Source organism: Erinaceus europaeus, chromosome 10 (assembly GCF_950295315.1).
Source record: "Erinaceus europaeus chromosome 10, mEriEur2.1, whole genome shotgun sequence".
In the NCBI taxonomy this organism is placed as follows: domain Eukaryota; kingdom Metazoa; phylum Chordata; class Mammalia; order Eulipotyphla; family Erinaceidae; genus Erinaceus; species Erinaceus europaeus.
In genome coordinates this window covers 53,017,199-53,041,544 of record NC_080171.1, presented here as the reverse complement: position 1 = coordinate 53,041,544, position 24,346 = coordinate 53,017,199, and the positions used below count along the sequence as shown (strand labels likewise).

Genomic DNA, 24,346 nt, shown 5'->3' with positions numbered 1-24,346 from the left:
ATTCTCTCTCTACTCTAGTAAAGAACAGCAAAGCAACCCCTTTCTCACTTAAAAATATCTTTCTGCATTGCATACTCTCTGTGACTGATGCGATGTGTATTCTTAAAACTTAGGATGCTTCGCATAGTCTAGCAAACTTCAGTGTAGTTATTTTAAAACTATGAGAATGTATCAATGATATTACTATATAGTTTGTTTTCCCATACATACTTAACTATGTATTGTAACTCTATAAGTAATAAAGAGAGTTCCTTTTTGATGATTATATAGTGTTTCATGATATTGGCATGCCATAATTTGCCTAACCAGCCCACCTCCTATAATTTTTAAATTACAACAAGCATCAAATACATTAATAGGTATTATATGTCAATATGTTAGGAGGGTACCTGAACAGGTTTTAAAAAACAAGGCTGAGATTGAGAGACATTGGTAAATTTCATTCAAAAGCACACAATTTAGTAAATGGTAATACCAGGTCACAGAAATGCTTACGTGTTCTCCACTACACAATGTGCTTTCAATCCCCACTATTAATGGGGTTGGAAAATGAAGAAGTGTCCTTTAAATCACTCTTCCCTTCTTCTACCCATACTTCTTCATAATCTCTGAGAGGCCGCCCAAATGCAAAACGTATGTGGAATCTAAAGGACAAGTGAGCCTGAGCCCAATTTTGCTGTATTAATGTACAAATAAAGATCTAATAAAGTTACTTTTGGAAAAGACATATCCTACCAGACTTTAAAATGAGATCACTCTTCTTCTCGGTGAAGATTACAGTATAAGAAAAAATCCTGCTTTTTCAGTTGGATGGGTCAATAAAGAGAAGCATGGATAGGTCTGGCCAGAAGCCCATTTCTTTGGTCCACTGCTGGAGACAATTGAGTCAGCCTAAGGGAGAGCCACCAGGATACCCAGAGTGCCCCCTGGAAGCCCTCTGTAGTTGGTAGGGGGATTGAACATTTATTAAGAAAACATCAATGTTCTTCACAGAATTTCTTCACCACTTGCTACATGAGGTCAAGAAATCCCTCTACTGCCTTGCACATAATTCATTCTGAGATAGACTGGCTTTGGGTCTGGGAGAAAAGAAATTGCTCAGAAAGATTTGGGTATAGCAAGTCAGCTTTCTGTCAGCCTTCTGCTCTTCCAAACAATGCCTTCCCCCCTTATGAGAGGACAAGAACACCCTCAAAAAATAACATTTGTGGATGATTTGAGATTCTTCAGCACAGATAAATATCTTTTCCCACAACATATTGTGTCTCCCTAAATAAGCTTCTCAGACCTAAAATAAGTTGAGCTGCTTCAGGATTCAGCCTTAACACATATTTAATTGGGCCTCAGTGACACCTCAGAAAGAACTTCCTAATTGTTCCACATAAAGCAGGTTACCTCCCCCTGCCCCTACAATGTCACTATCTATGCCTAATTATCCTACTTAAGTTCCTTTAGAATATTTCACTATCTGAAAGTGCTATGCTTTCTTTATTTACTTTTTTCCCACCTATTTTCTCTCTTTAGAATATAAGCTTTCTTAGAGCAAGTACTTTGCCTTTCTCAGTCATAACTATATCCCAAGTAGTAGAAACAGTGCCTGACATAAATAAGGCCACAATTGGAAATGTTGAATTAATTCCATTCATATGTTTCAAAAATTCTTTCATTGTAGCCTCAAAGAATTTCCATTATCAATTAAAAGCCAAGATCAAGTATCATCTTTTTTTCATGTTATTCTGTTCTTTATATGTGTACAATGCTTACTGTTTGATCGACGTTATCAGGTATTTTATTTACTACTAGTCTTGGGAATTTTTATGGAATCCCTGAACCAAAAGAAGCACATAGCATTTTTGTTTATTAAATAGTTAGGTCTAGGGCTGGTGAGATCTGCTTAGACTCAGGTTAAAGTCTGGTTTCCACCACACTGGGAGAAGTTCTGATGCTATGCCATCTTTACTTCTATCTCTATCTTTCTGTCTGAAAATTCAGTGGTGATGACAAAAAAAAAAAAAGGAATTAGATTGAAACAATTTAGTAGGCATTTATGTTCCAATAATTTAGTTACCACTTCAAAAAAAAAAAGAATACACTTAAAATAGAACTCTAGTTCATCCATAAATAGCCACACTTTCTTACTAGTGAGGTAGAGATATACCTGTTTTGCACTACACAACTTCTCAAAGTCTAAAGTCAGATTAAATAATGCCATTTTCAGTTCCTGTCCTACACTGGTCTATCTGAAGTACTGTTTTATTTTAACTCAATTTTGTGAAGATGCCAGAGAAAAGAAAATAGCATGATGTAGAAGTTTACATAGTCCAACAGATGTCATGTATTGCTGTGTTTCCTCTACATATTTAAGATATCTTGTGGTTGTCCTTGTTGCTGAGTTATTCTGATGCAGTCTCCGCCCCCAGGTTTTACTAGGCCCGTGAAATCCTAGCATTGCCCCCTTCAACCAATCCTGGCCCTACATCCCTGGTTGTCGCTCAATAAAAAGCCCCCTCACCCCCCCCTCTCTCTGGGCTCTCAGCTCTCCCTCTCTGAGGTCTCGCTCCCTGCTCTCCCCCGTGGTCAGGTAGTGGGGACGGCCATTGCCGGCTGGCTCCACGTGGTCTGAACCAACCCCCCCCCCATCCTATAATAAAGATTTGTGTACCCCTTTGCTCTGGACGTCCGCTCTCTTCTCCGGTTGGGCGCCATTTGTTGTTAAAAATTCGTAGGCTCTAGCTGGCCGGGCTAGCTTCACGGGCGGGTAACAGAGACGCGGAGACAACAGCTGGGCAGGGAAGCTGTATTTCTTTATTCAGGAACAACGATTCATAAACTAAGACAAACTAATCACCAAACAGAACTCTGCTGTCCCTTTGCGGTGGCGCAAGCACTCTCTCTCACTCTGCAACTCTGGAACCCTCTGAACTCTGGAACTCTCGCGGGGTCCCTTGGGGCGGGGCCAAGCGGGCCATGAAACTAACAGGACTGATCCAATTCTCTTGGCGGGGGAGAACTAGAACCCAATGTAAAGCATACAACAGTCCTCAGAGCTTCTTGTAGACCTGTGTGCGGTTTCAGTAGCAAGCAGCATTTAGGCATGTCATGCTATGCACTTGATGTCAGACTCGGTCATTCTGGGGCCTCTTAACACCTTGAGTTTACCTTCATGCTGTTAGTGTCTATCACATTTTAATTAATTATGTGATTTGGCATTTGTTATTTTAAACTAGAATTAAGATAAACACAAAGACAGGTACCCTATCTTTTTATCCATAGCAGCAACTCCTAATATCCTTCATGCAGAATAAGAATTAGGTATTCAATAAATCATGATTAGATAAATGCACAATTAAAAAAGAATAAATAAGTGAACAAACGAGTGATTCTGACTAGTAGCACAATGACTTATTTTCAGATACTAAAATAAGAATTTGATTATGAGAAAGTTAACTTCCTACCTTAGTCATTCCTCCTTCCTGGAAAGTGACCCAGCATGCAAACTCACTGACTGACTCCTAAGTTTGTTATTCTTTACTACAACATTTATCTAGGTTACAGGAGTATTCCACTGGCCTGAATGTTGTTCCAAGAGGTTTTTCTTCTTCCATTTTTGACTAGGGAAGGCCTGTAGGAGAATATTCATTCCTTCCATATGGTATTATTTGACTCTTGACACTAAGCATCAAATGTGCCCTGATTTTATGCAGTACAAAGGTCATGCAAAAAAAATGGACAAATGGATCAAATGGGAATTTACTTTATATTGACTATTAATAAATCAATGAAAGGACTCTATGCAAGCCATGAATCTTATGACCTTGGTGATGAGAATTACTGGTTAAAATGGATGGTCAAAGTCAATAGCAAGGATGGAGACTCTACTTCTATGATCCACATCAGCTCTCTTTGCTTTGACTGTACATTATTATGGACTATAAATCCTTTCCCTGAAGTGCTGCCAGCCACTGAACCAACACAGATATCTTCATTAGTCTCAATTCAGATCCAAATCCAGAAGAGCCCAGACAGAATACTTTTGAAGCCTTAAGAATTTTAGTGCTGCAAGAGACTTTTTGGATCACTTGTTTCAATCTTCTCATTGTTTTGGTGCAAAAACTAAGGTTGCCAAAAGTTATAAACTTGCCCAGCATCATCCCCTCCTTTCATCCATAATAGCTGCTGCCTTTGTCTCTTGTTGGAATACCACACATAAGACATTCCATAGTAACAGTACTGGAGACTCTAAGAGCAGAGGTTAACAAATTGAGGATGAAACAAAATGGCTTAGGGAAAGCTGTTCTTTATCCAAAACATTCCAGATATTCCCTCCAGTGCCACAGTAGTCTAACTGGCCATTTGTTCTCTTAATCACCCTCTCTCTCTCTCTCTCTCTCTCTCTCTCTCGCCACTAGCCTTCTAGCCTGGCATCTCTGCTTGCTGAACTGCCCCTTCCCCCCTTTCTATCTGTCTCTAGAGAAATTCTATGGCTAGACTTATCTTCTGCAACCTGAAGTACAATTCTTATTCTCCTTAGTTTTCTAATTCTTGAACTACTATTTGCTATACAAATGCCCAGATAAAGTGTCTCCTTGAATACAAAAAAGAAGCATGCAACTTTTCAACATTTCAGAGTTCACACTTTTGTTGCTCTATGGTTCTGCCATCATAACTCTATATAGCTGAGATCACTGGTTTGCTACCCAATATCTAATTCCCTTACTTTTCTCAGCAACAGACTTTAGTGTCATTTGGGGGAAGTGGGAGTGTTAGTTTGTCCAGTTTAAATAATACATTTTGTCTTGACAGTGTGATTAAGTTGTTATTAACAAAATAAAAGTGGGAATTACTATATGCTATGGCAGGGAAAGAGACAGAAGATACCTGCAGCACTGTTTTAACACTTCTGGAGCTTTCCCCTGCAGATGGGAACCATGGGTTTGAACCTGGGTTCTTGTGCAATATAATGTGTTGCGAGTACATCTTTTATGTGCTCAAGCCACTGTTGTTTGGAGGTTTCTTTCATATATACCTAATTCAAATAGTGTCATAGTTTTTATCTTTAAACGTATTTTATTTTTTTTTAATTTCCACAAGGGTTACCATTGAGTTTCAGTGCCTGTACAATGAATCTGATGCTCTTGGTGGATATATTTCTTTTTTACTTTTCTTTTTATTCTTTCTTTTATTTGATAGGGCAAACAGAAATTGAGAGGGAAGAGGAAGACAGAGAGGGAGAGAGGAAGAGAGCCTTGTACCCAACCAAAAAGAGGTGTGTACTCCTATGCTCATAGCAGCGCAATTCATAATAGCTAAAACCTGGAAGCAACCCAGGTGCCCAACAACAGATGAGTGGCTGAGAAAGCTGTGGTATATATACACAATGGAATACTTTACAGCTATCAAGAACAATGGACCCACCTTCTCTGACACATCTTGGACAGAGCTAGAAGGAATTATGTTAAATGAGCTAAGTCAGAAAGATAAAGATGAGTATGGGATGATCCCACTCATCAACAGAAGTTAAGGAAGAAGATCTGAAAGGGAAACTAAAAGCAGGATCTGACTAAATTGAAAGTAGGGCACCAAAGTAAAAACCCTGTGGTGAGGGGGAGGGTGGACATGTGGCTTCCTGGGCCGGTGGGGGGTAGGGGTGGGTGGGTGGGATGGGACACAGTCTTTTGGTGGTGGGAATGGTGTTTATGTACACTCCTAGTAAAGTGTAGTCATATAAATCACTAGTTGATTAATATGAGAGGAGGAAAATTAATTGTATGTCTCGAAGTTTTTAAAACACAGACTGAGTCTTTTTAATATATAGGCTTTGTATTTGATATGCGGACACTCTCAAAAGCTTAGACCAAGTAGATCAGAAGCAACCAATGGCACAGCTACATACAAGAAACTGGATACTATACAGCAAACCCTAACAAAAGGACTTTTCAAAGTTAACCCAATTACCAAATAATGTGATGATAGCATTAACTATCCATTGTCTTTTTGAACCCTAAGACAGCAGGAACCTCACATCTCCACTATAGAGCCTATATTTCCCCCAGTCCTAGAACCTTAGGATAGGGCCCACTTTCCCGCATGCCTCTCCCAATCCATATCAAATAAGATTGCATCTGCTGATCGCAACCTAATCAACGCAACAATTGCCACCTCAACATACTTCAGCTCAGACTGTGTCCAGAGAATGACAACCCTTCAGCTTCATTACTCGGGTGAGACCTTTCCTTTCATAGTATCCTCTAATTCCATCCCAGATGGTTCATTTTCTAACAAAGTCCCAAAACCTAGATATAGACCAGGTTCTGTGTGAGAGAGCATACATTCACACATATCCATAAACTACTGCAAAATATATACCTGAAAGCAGAAATACACTAGAGTTTGCAATGAGTACCCCCCCCCCCAACACTTCCTCTCCACTATTCCAAGCTTTGGGTCCATGATTGCTCAACAATTTGTTTGGCTTTGTATGTTAACTCTCTTTTCAGCCACCAAGTTCCAGATGTCATCAGGATGCCAGCCAGGCTTCCCTGGACTGAAGACCCCACCAATGTGTCCTGGAGCTCCGCTTCCCCTAAGACCCACCCTACTAGGGAAAGAGAGAGGCAGACTGGGAGTATGGATCGACCAGTCAATGCCCATGTTCAGCGGGAAAGCAATTACAGAAGCCAGACCTTCCACCTTCTGCATCCCATAGTGACCCTGGGTCCATGCTCCCAGAGGGATAGAGAATGGGAAAGCTATCAGGGGAGGGGATGGGATTGGAGATTGGGTGGTGGGAACTGTGTGGTGTTGTACCCCTCCTACCCTATGGTTTTGTTAATTTATCCTTTCTTAAATAAAAAATAAATTAAAAAAATCCCCAGGAGTTTTCTTTCATATTTAAAAATATAATCTAAACATTTTATGATGTGTCACATGGTATAACTTTGGTTTACCTCTAGCTCTGTTTTTAAATTGTCAAATATTCTTTCCCTTGCACACCAAACTCTTGATATACTGAGCTGTTATCTTTCCTTGAACTTTCTTAGCCTTTACATAAATTGTTCATAATAGCTGAGAATTCTTCCTTTACTATTCACAAAGTTACACAGGTTCCTATGCTGAATATGACTAAAAAAACATGGGCTCCAGATCAAATCTATGTGGTCAATAATTAATGGTATTTATATACTTTTCCTATATTTGGAAGCTACTCTCTACCCTGGTCCAGCTTTCTAGTCCTATTACCAACTCTGACACCATCTCCCCAGACAATACCACTAGCCCACCTGCACATTAGCTGTTGGGTTCAGGCAAAAATTAGTAGTCATGGGCCCCTTGGAGTAAAGCTAAAATAGACTTTATAGCTTTTTCCAACATGAAAACCCCAAATCTTATCTGCTATATTCTTACCTTTAGGTTTCTGGTTAATAAACTTTTTTTCCTGCTTTATATCTTAATGTTTCTTAACCACCAAGTTGCACATCCTAACATCCCTGGGCAGAGGACCGCACCAATGTGTCTTGAAACTCTACCTTCACAGAGCCCTACCCCACTATGGAAAGATAGAAACAGGCTGTGAAGCAATTACAGAAGCCAGGCCTCCCACCACCTTCTGAACCCCATAATGAGCCTGGGTCCATACTCCCAAAGAGATAAAGAATAGGGAAACTTCCAATGGAGGGAATGGGATGCAGAACTCTGGTGGTGGGAACTGTATAATTTTACCCCTCTTTCCCAGTCCTGGAACCTTAGGGTGGAGGTCATTTTCCTGCATGCTTCTCTAAATTCATATCAAATAATATTGCATCCACCTATCACAACCTTATCAACGCAACGAGTGCCACCTCAGCATGTTTCACTTCAGACTGTGTCTAGAGACTTCAGGTGTGGAATGACAACCCTTCAGCTTCATTACTCGGGTGAGATCTTTCCTTTCATAGTATACTCTAATTCCATTCCAGGTGGTTCACTTCCTAACAAAATCCCAAAACCTAGATATAGACCAGGTCCCCTGAGATAGAGCATATGGTCACATTTATCCATAAACTAGGGAAAAATATATACCTGAAATGCAAAAGTACACAATAGTCTGCAGTGAGTACCCCTCAACAATTCATCTACACTATTCCAGCCTTTAGGTCCATAATTGTTCAATAATTTATTTGGCTTTGTATGTTAACTCTCTTTTCAGTCACCAGGTTCCTGATGCCAGCATGATGCCAACCAGACTTCCTTGGACAGAGGACCCCGCCAATGTGTCCTGGAGCTCCACTTCCCAGAGGCCCACCCTACTAGGAAAAGAGAGAGGCAGACTGGGACCAGTCAATGTCCATGTTCAGTGGGGAAACAACTACAGAAGCCAGACCTTCCACCTTCTGCCACCCACAATGATGTTGGGTCCATACTCCCAGAGGGATAAAGAATGGGAAAGCTATCAGGGGCGGGATGGGATATAGAGATCTGGTGGTGGGAATTGTGTGGAGTTGTACCCCTCCTATCCTATGGTTTTGTTAATGTCTCCTTTTTAAAATAAATAAATAAATAAGTAAAATTTAAAAATGTTTAAAAAATAAGAATAAAAAATAAATGTATGCACATTCTCTAATTAAAAAAAAGAATTGCATCCCTCTTATTCTACAATCTTGTCAGTCATTATTGAATCTATAAAAAATATTCACAAAGTTGAGGCTGGGCAGTGGCACACCCAGTTATGCGCACATATTACCCAGCACAAGGACATGGGTTCAAGCCTCCACTCCCTACCTGCAGAGGATCCAAGGACTTGGGTTCAAGCCCCCACTCCCTACTTGTAGAGGATTTGTTTCATGCCTCTCTCCCTCTACTATCTCCCCATCCTCTCTCAATGTCCCTCTGTTCTAGCTAATAAAAAAATTAGGAAAAAAATTAAAGGAAAAAATGGCCACTGGGAGTGATGAACTCACAGTGGCAGCATCAAGGCCCAGCAATAACCCTGGAGGTAAAAGAAGAGAAAGAAAAAAATCACAAAGTTGTTTCTCTAGTGTTATTCAAACATTCTTTAAAAAACACTATGTTTTTAATTGGATGGAGACAGATAAAATGAGATGGAAGGAGAAGATAGAAGGGGCAGGAAAAATTAAAAAGAGACATCCACAGTACTGTTTCACTGTTCCTGAGACTTCTGCCCTGAAGATGGCAACTGGGAGCTTGAACCTGAGTACTTCATAGTAACATGTACTCAACCAGATGTGCCACCACTCTGTCCATCAAACACCATACTTCAAGTGGGCTTTCCTGATCATTTAATCTGAAGTATCCACCAATCCTTTAATCTGCAGACTCCTGGTCACTACTTGATATTTATTTTTCTATCAAATAATTTATTTATGGATATTTCTACAATGGGTTTATTCTCATAGAATGAGAGCTACAGGAGAAGTCTTTTGTTTGACTAGGATAATTGTGAAAACTAATTTTTGAGGAGGAATGAATGAATGCTGTTTTGTCTTCATGCACTGAAAGCATTTTTAACTGCAGTCAAATGCTCGACCACTGAGCTATACCCACTCTAGTATTTTTAGTTGCTTCAACCACTGTTCAGGAGACTGTAAATCTTCACCTATCACTTTTGAACTGCTCCAAATTCTAGGCGAAAAGGAAATATCATTTTCCAACTTGAATTTTACATTTAAAAAATAACAAATGATTGCAGTCGAACAACGAAAACTTTATAAACCATTTAAGAACACCACAAGCTACCATATCCACCCTTGCCCTATCCAACAACGATGGCATCAATAACAACAACTACAACAACAATGAAAAACAAAGGCAACAAAAGGGAAAATTAATGAATTAATATTAAAATTTAAAAATGTATTTTAAAAAAAGAAGGGAACAATTGGGTGGTGGGTGAGGTCATGGGTGAGAATTGGTGGTAAGTGAGCACCTTTTTTGGGAAGATGTGAGCTTCTTGGGAAGGCTCTAGCAGGGGAGCTCAACTACCCTCAACCAAAGATCTGTCTGTCCATTTCTATTCCAAGGAAGTTGGGAGAGACACACATGAAGCAGTGAGGGAGGAAGGGAACACCCACCTAGCCAACCAGATCAGCTGAATCAACCCTAGCAATCAATGGGGTAGCAGATGTCACAGACAGATAACCTTCATGTGATAGCAAATCCTTTATACTAGCCTATCCTCAATAAAGTGGGTAAAAGAGAAAATAATATCTTATCCATATTTGATTCAATTTCCTCATTAATATATCTATCCCGTATGATCTTATTAGTTAATTCCTAGTACATTCCTCATTGGCTTCCCCACCCCCAGATCTTACTCTTTTAACAGTACTTATTATATACATCATCATCCAGAATTCTCTTTTCTTTTCTTTTTTATGTATTTAATGGCTTATATGACTGTATTATCTTTCTAATGAACAAATACATTTACTAAAGTTCCGAGACTCCCTTCTTTCATCATTCTGTTGAAGACGGATAGGCAGGCAGGCAGGAAGTGAAAAGAGGGAGGCTTAAGTAAAAAATCCCAAGATTAATGTAATCTGTGTCTAACTTGCTCCCTACCCATAAGCTCTCCCCTAAGACATACACTACCAAGTCAGAACAGGGACCTCAAAGCTAATATCTCTGAAAAGGAGAAAGACAAGAACCAAGAGATTTCCCCAACCTTTGAACATGTACAGAACTCAACAAGAGCATATGCACAAAGGAGGCCACCAAATATCCATACCTATGAGTTGGGAGAAGAAGTAAGGAGTGGAAGAGATTGCCAGCAAAGTCCTAAGAGATACTATACAACAGTTGGAGATGCTTGCCAGCTTAAAACAATCTGTTGAGCCCTCTTATGTCTGTTCTTCCATTTTGCTAATAAACCCTGACTATGTTCTCCCTTGGAAAAGCTGACTCCATGTTTCTATGGGTATACTATCTGTAATAAATAGATCTGTATTTTCATTATTGCAAGAAAGCTTTCCTATTTGCAATCTGGTCTCTCAGCTTAAATATTTCCCTCCCAAAAGACAAGAGGTCAAGAGATAGTCATTTTCTGATAACAGTTCCACTTATTCAACCCAGGAAATCTCTATACATATTCAAATTCTGTATTTACTTTGCTGTGTTTTTTATGACTATCTCTTTGATCAAATCAAATTTACTTCATTGAATCTCATGACTGATAGAACTAAGTTATAACATCACTGTTTAGTTGAATTTAGCATCAATAATCTCATTAGACATGCCAAAGTCAGTGGTGTCTAAATTAAATAAATAAAATTTATATTTTATGGGGCAGGTACTATTTGTTATTTAATTTTTTGAAATCTTCTTCTAATTTCCTTACTTCTGATAATAATATTTGTTTCATTCTTGCAAAAGCCTGGAGACACATTTTATATTCAGCAAATATCTACTATACTTATAAGTCAACACTTCTGTACTGGGAATAAAAGAGGTGACCACAGTGAATGAGGATTCTATCCTATGGAGTTTACATTCCACAGCAGGGAAACAGAAAACAAACAGGTAATGGAATAAGACACATTTTTAGTAAAGATAAGTGCTTTAGAGAAAGTTAGATATGATTGACTATTTTGAGGTATGCAGCTGGGCAGTAGGATGTTCATATTAGATAAGTTGTCAAGGAAGCCTCCTTGAGCAGATTGCATCTAAACTGGAATAAAGAAAGTGCCAATCATGCAAATATTCTTTTCTAATATCAGGGTCTTTAAATAAGTACTATTAACTAAGAACCCTAAATATGCATAATTCTGTTTTATTTCCACTTCTACCTATTACTCAAATTTAGATTTAACCTTAATTTTGGTCTTTCTTGTAACTATTACTTTTTAGTTTAAGCCGTACTTTTGTTCCCAGTCCCCCACCCCCTTTTCCACCCTCCCTCCCTCCTCCTATGTTATTTTCCCAGAGCATTGGTCTGCTCTGGCTTATTGTAAAGGGGAGGGATTGAACCATGGGATTTGGAGCCTCAGGCATGAGTCTCTTTGTATAATCATTAAGTAACCATTAAATTATCTCCTCTGTGCCTACCCTATTCATTTTCAATGCCAGTGTATCTCTCATTTCTATAAAATTTGGTTCCTGAAATTGGAACAGCTTGGAACATTCCTACTCATGACCATAGAATGTGAGCTCAGATCTACAGGTATGCAGAAGTCACATAGGTTCCTAAACTGAATATGGGCTCCAGATCACATCAAATCGAAGGGGTTTACAGTCAACAATATTTTTACACTTTTCCCATATTTGGGAGCTACTCTCTTCCCTGATCCAGCTTTCTAGGCCTTTTTCCAGCCATGACATCATCTCCCTGGACAATAACTTGGATCTACCTGTATATCAGATGTCAGGCTCAGAAAAAAGAAAAAAAAAAAAGCTAGTACAGTCATGGGCCTTTTGGAATATAACTAAAATAGGCCTACTAACTATCTACAAAATGGAGACCCCCAAATCTTCATCTGCACTATTTCGGCTTTTAGATTCATGATAAGTCAACAATTTGTTTGGCTTTCTATGTTAACTCTTTTTTCAGCCACCAGGTTCCAAATGCTACCATGATGCCGACCAGACTTCCCTGGACAGACAATCCCACCAATGTGTCCTGGAGCCTTGCCTCCCCAGAGCTCTGCCCCACTAGGGAAAGAAAGGGACAGGCTGGGAGTATGGATCGACCTGTCAACACCCATGTTCAACAGAGAAGCAATTACAGAAACCAGACCTTCCACCTTCTGCACCCTATAATGACCCTGGGTCCATATTCCCAGAGGGTTAAAGAATAGGAAAGCTATCAAGGGAGGGGATGGGATACAGAGTTCTGGTGGTGGGAATTGTGTGAAGTTGTATCCCTCTTATCCTATGTTTTTTGTCAGTGCTTCCTTTTTATAAATAATTTTAAAAAATGGTATTTCTAAAATAAAATCTACAATACCATACTTTTACTCCAAAACCTCTAGTGACATCCCAGAAGTCAATAAATTAATATATATGTTCAATTTCTATTCTTCCATGCTGCTAGGCACAATCCTACCCAAATTTATGTTTAAAACACAACTTAAAATTCCTGTCTATTTGGGTCAGGAGGTGTTTTGCCCAGAAAAGCCCACACTTAACCATGCTCAAATACCCAGGTTTGAGCTTCTGCCACATGAAAATATGGGGCGTGGGAGGAGAAGGAGTAGGGAGGGCACTCCAGGAGCAGTAGAAAAGTGCTGTGATGTCTCCCCTTTTCTCTCTGTCTTTCTCCCTATTTCCCTTCTCTGTTTCTCTCATCTTCTATCTAAAAGCAAAATAAATGGCCACCAGATGTGGTAGACTCAAGCAGGCATGAAGTCCTAGCAATAACCTTCGCAGCAAAAATAAATATTCTTGTTTTCAATGTTGTTAATTATTTCTCCTCAACTGATTGCCCAATGTGAACCAGACAGAGTCTGTGTAGTGCTTTCAATCTATGTCAACCCCCCATTCTTTTTTTTAATATTTATTTTATTTATTTATTCCCTTTTGTTGCCCTTGTTGTTTTATTGTTGTAGTTATTATTGTTGTTGTCATTGTTGGATAGGACAGAGAGAAATGGAGAGAGGAGGGGAAGACAGAGAGGAGGAGAGAAAGATAGACACCTGCAGACCTGCTTCACCGCCTGTGAAGCGACTCCCCTGCAGGTGGGGAGCCGGGGTTCGAACGGGGATCCTTATGCCGGTCCTTGTGTTTTGCGCCACCTGCGCTTAACCCGCTGCGCTACAGCCCGACTCCCCAACCCCCCATTCTTAAAGACATTTCAGATGTTTCTGTTCTTAATCCAAGAAGAACTCTGTCCTTACAGTATTTGTCATAGTTTCGCCTAGGATGTGGTTAAGTGCACATTTGTCTTTTCTCTCCCCATATTTCATGTGTTTTGACACTAACCACAGGTTACCTATCATGTTATTAATGGAGTGCCCCACACATAGTTGGCACTAAATAGTATCTGTTGAATGAATGAATGCATTTCTCAAGTCTGAATTTGATTAGCTAATTTTTATTTCATGAGACTATAAATGGTCTTCCTTACCATTCTTTCTTACTCTTCTTAAGGGACATACATGTGAAAATTTAGAAAACAGATAAAAAAAAATGCAGAGTATCCTTGTCTTAAAATGTTCTAATTAGTTTCAGTGAAGTCAAATGTTTAAAAGTTTGTATCAAGGAACATTAAATATCTATTTTGATGCTCCATAATGTGTATAGTATTGAATTAACAATTTTTAATGAAATAGTAATTGATTTGAATGATTTTGCTCAGGATACATTAAACTGTTTAACACCACTGAACACTTAAACCACATTATCACAATCACAGAGCCTCAATACTTACCACATTACTGCATGTTCTGTATCTGATATTTCTTCCCTCACAGCTCCTAGGTCACAAAGAAGGAAAAAGAACATTAAGTTCAATACTACTGATGAAAATCTCAAAATACACACTATTTTTCTTATTATTTTATTTCATATATATATATATATATATATATAACTTAGTTCTTATTGAACAAAGTATCAGTGCAAGGTTTTCTGGTAAATATTAATACTGAATGAATCCTGTTTTCTTAGTGATTTCTAGTTTGAAACTAAAGAATATTTCACTGAAAAACTTAAATCCTTTATTTTTTGGGGGGGAGGTACTATTAATTTTATTAATTTTATGTTTTTATTATTAGTGTTCTATATCCTCCCCTTGCTCTCCATAACCACCATAAATTCTGAGAGGCAGTTTGTCTAGATATTTTTTTAGCATTTTTTTCTGTTTGTTTGTTTATTTTCAGCACTCCCATTACCAAAAAACTGCATCCCCACCCCCATGTCCAGAGATAACCACTATAGTTCTCCTACAATTTTGAAAATAGGTTGATATTTTGTTTTTACATTTGTATATTCAATTTTCTATATTCCATATAAGTGAAACCATTCATAGCTGTCCTTTGAAAACTTAAACAATGTATAAATTGGACTTAATATTAGGGGGCAGGTGGTGGGGCACCCAGGTGAACACACATATCATCATTGCAAGGACATGGGTTCCAGCCTCCGCTCTCCACCTGCAGGAGGGAGGCTTCATGAGCAATGACAGAGGTCTGTAGGTATCTATCTTTCTCTCCCCCTCTCTATTACCCTTTTCCTCTCAATTTCTTTCTGTTCTTTCAAATAAAGATAGAAGGAAAGAAGAAAGGAAAGAAAAAAACAGAAGGAAAGGAAGGAAGGAGGGGGGAGGGAGGAAGGAAGGAAAGAAGGAAAGAAGGAAGGAAGGAAGGAAGGAAGGAAGGAAGGAAGGAAGGAAGGGAGAAAAAGAAAAGAAAAGAAAATCAGTCGCTGGGAGCAGAGGATTCTTAGAGCAGGCACTGAGCCCCAGCAGTAACCCAGGTGGCAAAAACAAACTAGCAAACAAACAGACAAAACATGGACTTAATAGTCAATTCTTTGTTTATTGTGGCCCTATGTCTATTCTTGCTTCTGTTTCCTTTGTCATTAGAACTGCATCTCTGAACACAACTCTAAAGATGATGTCAAGGAGTATATCACTTATGTGTTTGTTTGTTTGTTTTTTTTCTTTTTAGTGTATTTCATCTTTTCTGGTCTCCATCCAAGTCTTTAATCCACTTTGAGTTAATTGTTGTGTGTGGTGTTATGGCTTCATTCTTTTGCATGTAACTGTTCATTTTTTCCAACACCATTTATTGAAAAAACTTTCCTGGCTCCACTGCAGGCTCTTGGCTTCTTTGTTATAAATTAGTTGTTCATATATGTGTGGCTTTATGAAAAGTCATAATTCTTAAAGAATTACCTGCTATTGCAGAGGTTTTTAGAAAAGAAAGATTAATAAAAAGAAAAAAATCCCTATAGTTGCCTCATCTAAAGATGGTCACTATTATTTTGATTTATTGACTTCTTTCTATTGTAAAAGAAGTATCAGTTATACAATGTTATAAGTTCCTTTTTTATTTCCCCTGAAAAATTTTTGGAAGCATATTACCATACTACTAAATACTTTAAAAAAAACACCTTAAAAATTACCCATTAGTCTATCGACTTATATAATTAACCTGTATACTCAATCTTCTATTACTTTTCATTTCACTAACTCCCAATTTAGATGTTGATAAATTATAGTGTGATAAGACAAGTCTGTGCATATATTTTATTTGAGTTTCTGAATGTGTGTCTTTAGGATAGATAAATCTCTAGAATAGGGAATTACTGGACTAAAGGGAATGAACTTTTATAGGCTTCATAGTAAATATTGCCAAATTGCATTCCATAAAGGTTGTACCATTACATACTCCCACCAGCAACACATGGGAGTTTCCATTTTACTGAACTCTTGTAAAAAAAATAATAATTTTTGATTAAATATGTAATGATGACACAAGAACAGAAGTATTGTGGTCTGTTCAAATAAGCTATGCTTTTTTAAAAAATGAGTAATAATCTCCTAGTAGAAATATAGAGAAACTTTTTATACTAATAACTAATATTATAGAATTCCAAGCTAATGCCTATCTATTCATATGTATTATGTTATTAAATCTTCGAGACTGCCTGGAAGTGAAGTATTATCATTATACCCATTTTACAGAGCTGAAAACTGAAGCATAGGGAGATTAAGTAACTTGCCAAAGTGACATAACTGTTTGGTTATAGAGCTGAGATTTGAATACAAATCATCTGGCCTCAGAGCTATTATTCATAGCCATTACTCTATACTGTTCCATAAACAGCCATTGAACTTCTATTTTGAAGTCGGAAAACACATGTAATTGTGGGACTATAAAGAAGAATAAATATAACTTAGAATTCTCTATTAAGAAAGTCACTTGTAGCTTTAACTTAATATAATAAATGTTAGATAGCATTTACGTTAGGCCTTGAAAATATCATCAAATTAAAAAATTATATCATCAGAAAACACATTCACACAAAAGTTATCTTAATGAAACAGAAAGATTCCAAGGATGAAGACTTGACTTTAACAGTAATGTCTATGTTAATATGTATTAACAATTGAATGTATCAAAAGAAAGGAAGGCTGGTCCGGCATTGGAATCACAGGAAAAGAGAGAGAGAGAGAGAGAGAGAGAGAGAGAGAGAGAGAGAGAGAGGGAGAATGACAGCAATACATGAATGTCAGTGCTCAGCCCAGTAATGTTTCAGGCAAGAGGTCCTTCTGGCCCTATTTCCAAGGCTGTTGTTATTGTGACATATATGTGCTTCATGCTAACCAGTCAAAGAATGGGCTGTTCATCTCAGGATTACCACTTGTTAGGATGCCATGTTGACAAAAAAACTTGCTAAGAGTAACCTTTTTTTTTTTCATGGTTACTGAGAAGCAGGATATGCTGATCATGCTGGCAAGGATATTATGGTTCATGTGATACAGTTCTTTTTTTGATAAAAATTAATATATGACATTCTGGCTTAAGAAATTAATTTCCTGGGCCAAGTTACTGTGAATCTGCCTCCAAAAGAAGGGTCTGTTGTTGGTGTGATTACTGAAAATGATTGGGTTTCTAAATCTAAAAAGATGAGAGCTAGACTCCAGTTGGTATTACTTATTTGCTGGGATTATTATGAGTAAATGAGTTAAAATCAGTGGAATACTTCCAAGAAAACCTAGTTTGTAGTAAGCATTATGTAGGCATTTGATAAATTAATGAATCAAATGTGAAATATATGGCAAAATGATAGATACCGAAAAGGGGTTAAGAAAAAAATGGAGAACAAAATCGCAGGCAAAAGCAGAGACTAAATAAATAAATAAATAAGTGTTGTTTGGAAATGTTCAAGCAGTTTTGCACTGTTGGAGGTTTGGGGTTTATGTGGGGAGTTGAAAGAGATAGAGAAACCCCATCTGATTTTGAACTTTGTAGTCAGTAAAAGGAGAACCAGAACAGGCTGGCTTGCTTTATTTATTTATTTTTGTAGTATGTGTGATTTCAACACCCCTGAGCCAAATTGTTAATTCATTTTATTTCTGAGAGAAGGCAAAAGAGAGAGAGAAAGACTAAGACAAAGAAAAAGAACTCCTAAGACAGCAGGAACCTCACATCTCCACTATAGAGCCTATATTTCCCCCAGTCCTGGAACCTTAGGATAGGGCCCACTTTCCTGCATGCCTCTCCCAATCCATATCAAATAATATTGCATCTGCCGATCACAACCTAATCAACGCAACGATTGCCACTTCAACATGCTTCAGCTCAGACTGTGTCCAGAGACTTCACGTGTGGAATGACAACCCTTCAGCTTCATTACTCAGGTGAGACCTTTCCTTTCATAGTATTCTCTAATTCCATCCCAGATGGTTCACTTTCTAACAAAGTCCCAAAACCTAGATATACACCAGGTTCTGTGAGAGAGAGCATATGTTCACACGTATCCATAAATTACTGCAAAATATATTCCTGAAAGCAGAAGTACACTAGAGTTTGCAGTGAGTACCCCCCTAACACTTCTTCTCCACTATTCCAAGCTTTGGGTCCATGATTGCTCAACTATTTGTTTGGCTTTGTATGTTAACTCTCTTTTCAGTCATCAGGTTCCAGATGACATCAGGATGCTGGCCAGGCTTCCCTGGACTGAAGACCCCACCAATGTGTCCTGGAGCTCCGCTTCCCCTGAGACCCATCCTACTAGGGAAAGAGAGAGGCAGACTGGGAGTATGGACCGACCAGTCAATGCCCATGTTCAGCGGGGAAGCAATTACAGAAGCCAGACCTTCTACCTTCTGCAACCCAAACGACCCTGGGTCCATGCTCCTAGAGGGATAGAGAATGGGAAAGCTATCAGGGTAGGGGATGGGATATGGAGATTGGGTGGTGGGAATTGTGTGGTGCTGTACCCCTCCTACCCTATGGTTTTGTTAATTTATCCTTTCTTAAATAAAAAATAAATTAAAAAAAAGAAAGAAAGAAAAAGAACTCCAAAACACCAACTTCTCCAGATGCTATGGCACATCCCTGTGGTGTCAGGTTCCAATAGTCATGTGCATGACTAGGCATGTACTATGACAGAACTATAATATATGCTCCAGAAACCCTGAAGGTTATTAAACAGAGGAGATACCATTATAACTTCAGTGTGAAAAAAAATGTATTTATGTTAATCATTAATTCTCAAAACCTTATACATTTAACCCCTCCCTCTCTGTGTGTGTGTGTGTGTGTGTGTGTGTGTGTGTGTGTGTGTGCGTGTGCGTGTGTGCTCGTGCGTGTGCGTGCGCATGCCTTTTTTTCTCATCTCCTTGAAAGGAATAACAGGAGCAACTCATAATCAGGAGTTTAAAGACCTAGGATACAGGCTTTGCTCCTCTCCTAAAAATTACTGCCAGCAGCTAAAATAATTTGCAAAATCTCTGTTCAAATGTCAATTATTCTAGGTTTGTTATTCAAAACAAACAAGCAGAAAAATATTTGTTTTGATAACTAAGTAAACCTTTTGTCAGATATTTTAAACTGCAAGAACCTACACATGTTTTAAAATTATCCTTGTATTTTAGAAACATAAGCATATTATGTAAAAGATCAATTTAAGTACTTACTTGCCAACAATTTAAAAAAAACAACATAAACAACAAAACAGAAATAAATACTTGCCACAACTTCTAGAGAATACTCCACAATTGCTTAACACCCAATATTGACATTTAAGTTATTGTTAATTTACTATTGGCATTTAATAATGTCCTTCACATTAGTAAACTCAATACAATTTACTTCTGGGAAAAAAACAGAAATTTTGATCTGACATAGTGAAAATATTATAAGATCACTGATAATAGTGATAACAAGTCACTTAATTTTGTCCCTGAATTAAGACAACCTTGTACACCACTACCACCACCACCGCTATCATACTCATTATACCAGGGCTTCACAACTAGAGGCTGACTTTTTTTTTTCTTTCAGTTAGTAAGAAAAAGACAGACATTGAGAGTGGAGGAAAGACAGCACAGTTCTACAAGCTGTGGTAGGGGTCATTCTGAAATCTTCGTCCTGCACATAACAAAATAGGTGCACCATCCAGGTGAGTTATTTAACATTATTATTATAGTCATTTTGTTATTTAACATTTTTTTAAAATGAAAAGCTTGCTTAATTTGAATGAAGTATGTTATTACAGTGCTAACATTTGGATTGGGAAAAGTCCTCAGTTTGGAAGACATTATCAAGTTGTGGATAATCATAGTTAGTAAAACCATCCTCTAGTAAATACTGAGAGCCTTGGCATAAGGATCCCGGTTCGAGCCCTCCGGCTCCCCACCTGCAGGGGAGTCGGTTCACAAGTGGTGAAGAAGGTCTGCTGGTGTCTATCTTGCTCTCCCTCTCTCTGTCTTCCCGTCCTCTCTTCATTTCTCTCTGTCCTATCCAACAACAAAGACAACATCAATAACAACAACAATAACTACAACAACAATAAAAACGGCAAGAGGGAATAAATAAATAAATGTTAAAAAAATACTGAGGGAGTCGGGCAGTGATGCAGCGGGTTAAGCGCACGTGATACAAAGCATAAGGACTGGCAGAAGGATCCCAGTTCGAGCCCACGGCTCCCCACCTGCAGGGGGGTCATTTCACAAGCAGTGAAGCAGGTCTACAGGTGTCTATCTTTCTCTCCCCTTCTCTGTCTTTCCCTCCTCTCTCCATTTCTCTCTGTCCTATCAAACAACGACGACATCAATAACAACAATGATAATTACAACAGTAAAACAACAAGGGCAACAAAAGGGAATAAATAAATAAATATTTAAAAGAAAAAAATACTGAGAGCGTGCATAGGTGCTGGTCTAGTGTCAGATATTCTGTTTTCATTATGTCTTTTCTCTCAACAAGTCTGTCAGGCTTTATAATTCCCCAATAATAGGTGAGAAAATGGAAGCTGAGGAAGAGTATGAGGTTTAAAGACATAGATAAACAGGGGAGAATCAAAGACTGAAACCTAGGGTTTTTAAAATTTTGTTGTTGTTGTTTGTTTGTTTTACTCCAAAGCATATAAAATATTTTTTAAAAGAACAAGATGTGCTTAAGATGTGTAAAATACCAATAACAGATTAAACCTGGGAAACTGAGCAGGGAGTTGACCTGGGGGTTAACTAAATCGTCTTATTATTATATCAATATATTAACTGCTTCTTAATTCTAGTAAACCTACTAAGTAAAAGATACCCAGGCACATGTCGTATGTTTGGAACATCTCCAAGAGAACCACACTCATCTAATGTAGATGAATGTCAGTGCAGAGAAGTTTATACTTTTTATGAGTCTGAATTTATTGAATCTGAATGTAAATTTTACATAAGTAATGAATTGCCTATTCCACCACAAGGATATGATTCTTGCCAAGTGTGAATTTCTTCATCCAAGGCATTTATCTGGGCACAAAAGTCTCATCTGAGAATAGGCAGTAAAAAAAATTTCCTTCTCTTGCTGTTTCTCAAAAAAAAAAAAAAGTTTGCTAATGTAAAACAGCTGAAGGGTTTCCTTCACAGTTAAACTAAATAAAATTCACTTCTAGGAATAAAAAAAATCAAACATTTTATCTAAAATGGTGAAAATTTTAGTGCATTATAACAGAGGTTTAAGTAAATACATCTTTTCAATGCAAACAACAACAATTGTTAGAGGACTATCTTTAGCACTTAACTGATAGTGTCATCTAAGTACTGTGTCAACTAAGTATTCACATTGGTTCAAGTATGAAGTAACAAAACACAAAAATTACAATATAATCCAAATTGAACTTGTAGATAAAATTCTCTACTTACTTATTTCAGGACTTTACTTCCAGGTAATCAGTCATTTATTAGTGTTAACTTAATTCTTTATCTCAAAAATGGAACAACCTCAATTACAGGCTATTTCCAGTGAGTCATTCAGATTTTAATTTACTTGTAATGATATCAGTACAGGCTTGAGACATACTTTAATGAGCTCTCATTAACAACCATCTAAACTGCTGCAATTCTTGAAATGCTGATACTATTATCATTTTTTAAATTTACTTATTTTCCCTTTTGTTGACCTTTCTTTTATTGTTGTTGTAGTTATTGATGTCATCATTGTTAGAGAGGACAGAGAGAAATGAAGAGAGGATGGGAAGACAGAGAGGAGGAGAGCAAGATAGACACTTGCAGACTTGCTTCACAGCCTGTGTAGTGGCTCCCCTGCAGGTAGGGAGCCAGGGGCTTGAACCCGGCTCCTTCCACCGGTCCTTGAGCTTCGTGCCATGTGCGCTTAACCAGCTGCGCTACTGCCCAGCTCCCTACTATTATCATTTTAATTACCATACTTTAGTAACCTTAAAAAAGATGAATTGCCATGGAAAATTCAAAGATCTCCTTCCTGGCTTTAGTAATATGTGGTTCCATGACAAACTTCTTGCTTACTTAACTGAAATCTTTAAAGGAGAAAAAAATACATTCACTTTAACTTTCAGTAGGAATTTTAAAAAAAGTCTGGCAAAATGCATCAATTTTTACCTAGATTTTTTTCAGTATCTTTAAGCAAACAGATGTGGTGACAAACCAGATTCATCCTTCAACAATTTCAAGAAAATCTTGTAGCAATTTATTTACGTTCCCAAGGTTTCTAAAGACAGATACACTTGTTTTAACATCATGAAGCCATGGCTTTGATTTCTATAAGGTGAAAAAGCTGCTAAATGAAAACAAAATACTTTTTCTCTACTTTGTTTCTCCTATATAGGCTCATGGAAAAAACAGGACACTTGATTTGCTTATGTGCCTCATTTTCGAGACAGAGAAAGCTGAATACAAGTGAACAGATTAAAACAACTATGCCACCAATCTAAGAAAGGATTCTCAGCTCTTAAGACTGTGAATCTTAAAATGAATGTGGACTAGACAAGTAGATTTGCAGTTACAGCAATAATTCCATGTAATATTGAAGTGCTATTTTCATCCCTTCCTTCAAGTGAGAATTTCAGGATTTCCTAGCTATATAGCAAGAGTGAATCCCTAGGGGGCCAGTTTAAACAATTCTGTGTTACCAGGGCTTTGCACAAAGACCTCAAAAGGGGCAACAAGTTCTGAGTTCACCTGAGAGAACCAAGTGTAAATGCACTCTTAGACTGCTGTTTATTTTCAACAGATGCATCATTGTAAGAAGTTCTTTCAAGAAACTAAACTTGATCCTACTCCACTTGGCTGTTACCAAGGAAACTATATGAACCTCTGGACATTGTGCATAAAGTTATCTTCATATGCTCAGTATCCTCACCATGGTTCAAACTGGATGCTGAAAGATAGGGATTTTGTGTGTGGAGTACAGGTGCTCAGTGGTGGTCTTGCCTTGCATAAGGGAGTAAAAGGAGCCAGATGACTTTCTACCCTTATGGGTTTCAAAAGTAGCATCTTCTCATCTATCCCTTAAGTCTTTGGTTTCTTCTTCTGTTTTAAAAAATTCATTGTTTAAAGTTCCATGTTTTACTCCAAGTCCAAAACAGTTGGTTGTGTAGTCCTAATTTAGAGGGTCTTTTGTGAGAACAAAAATTGACTTTGTTCCTTCATTAAAAGATATGTCCATAAAAACAGCAGTCTGAGGGGTCAGGCAGTGGTACAGCGGTTAAGAAGCACACATGGCGCAAAGCGCAAGGACTGGCGTAAGGGTCCTGGTTCGAGCCCCTGGCTCCCCACCTGCAGGGGAGTCACTTTACAGGCTGTGAAGCAGGTCTGCAGATGTCTGTCTTTCTCTTCCTCCTCTGTCTTCCCCTCCTCTCTCTATTTCTCTCTGTCCTATCCAACAATGAATGACATCAACAATAACAATAATAACCACAACAAGGCTGCAACAACAAGGGCAACAAAAGGGGGAAAATGGCCTTCAGGAGCAGTGGATTCATGGTGCAGGGACTGAGCCCCAACAGTAACCCTGGAGGCAAAAAAAAAAAAGGAGTCTGGTGGCTACTGGAGTATGAGGACTGGGAGTGGGCTGGGAGAGCTTATCACATGTAGAGATTTGCAGCTAATAGGTAAGTCCTGGACATCTACTGCACAGAATTTTTGAGCAATACTATAAACTTTAGAATTGTTCAGAGAGTATGCCTTATTAGTTCCCATCACAAAAGGAAATGATAATTATGTGATGTGACAGAGATGTCAGCTAGTGCTATGGGAGTGATCCGACTGCTTGTTGTATACCTTAAGCTGACACAAAGCTCAGTCAGTTACATACCACTAAAAATGTATCTACAGGGGCCAGATAGTGGTGCACCTGGTTGAGTGCACATGTTACTGTGTGCAAGAACCTGGGTTTGAGCCTCTGGTCCCCACCTGCTGTGGGAAAGCTTT

At 38.2% G+C, this 24,346-nt stretch overlaps 1 protein-coding gene across 4 annotated transcripts in view; it reads right to left on the bottom strand.

Moving 5' to 3' along the window:
* The window catches only part of ADAMTSL1 (ADAMTS like 1), a 1,221,418-nt gene that overhangs the window by 437,595 nt on the left and 759,477 nt on the right, over positions 1-24,346 (bottom strand). For all 4 annotated transcript variants that reach the window (XM_060199610.1, XM_060199611.1, XM_007535759.3 and 1 more), the window contains one exon: positions 14,360-14,405. In XM_060199610.1, coding sequence (XP_060055593.1) covers positions 14,360-14,405 — 46 coding nt within the window. The remainder of the gene's footprint in view (positions 1-14,359; positions 14,406-24,346) is intronic.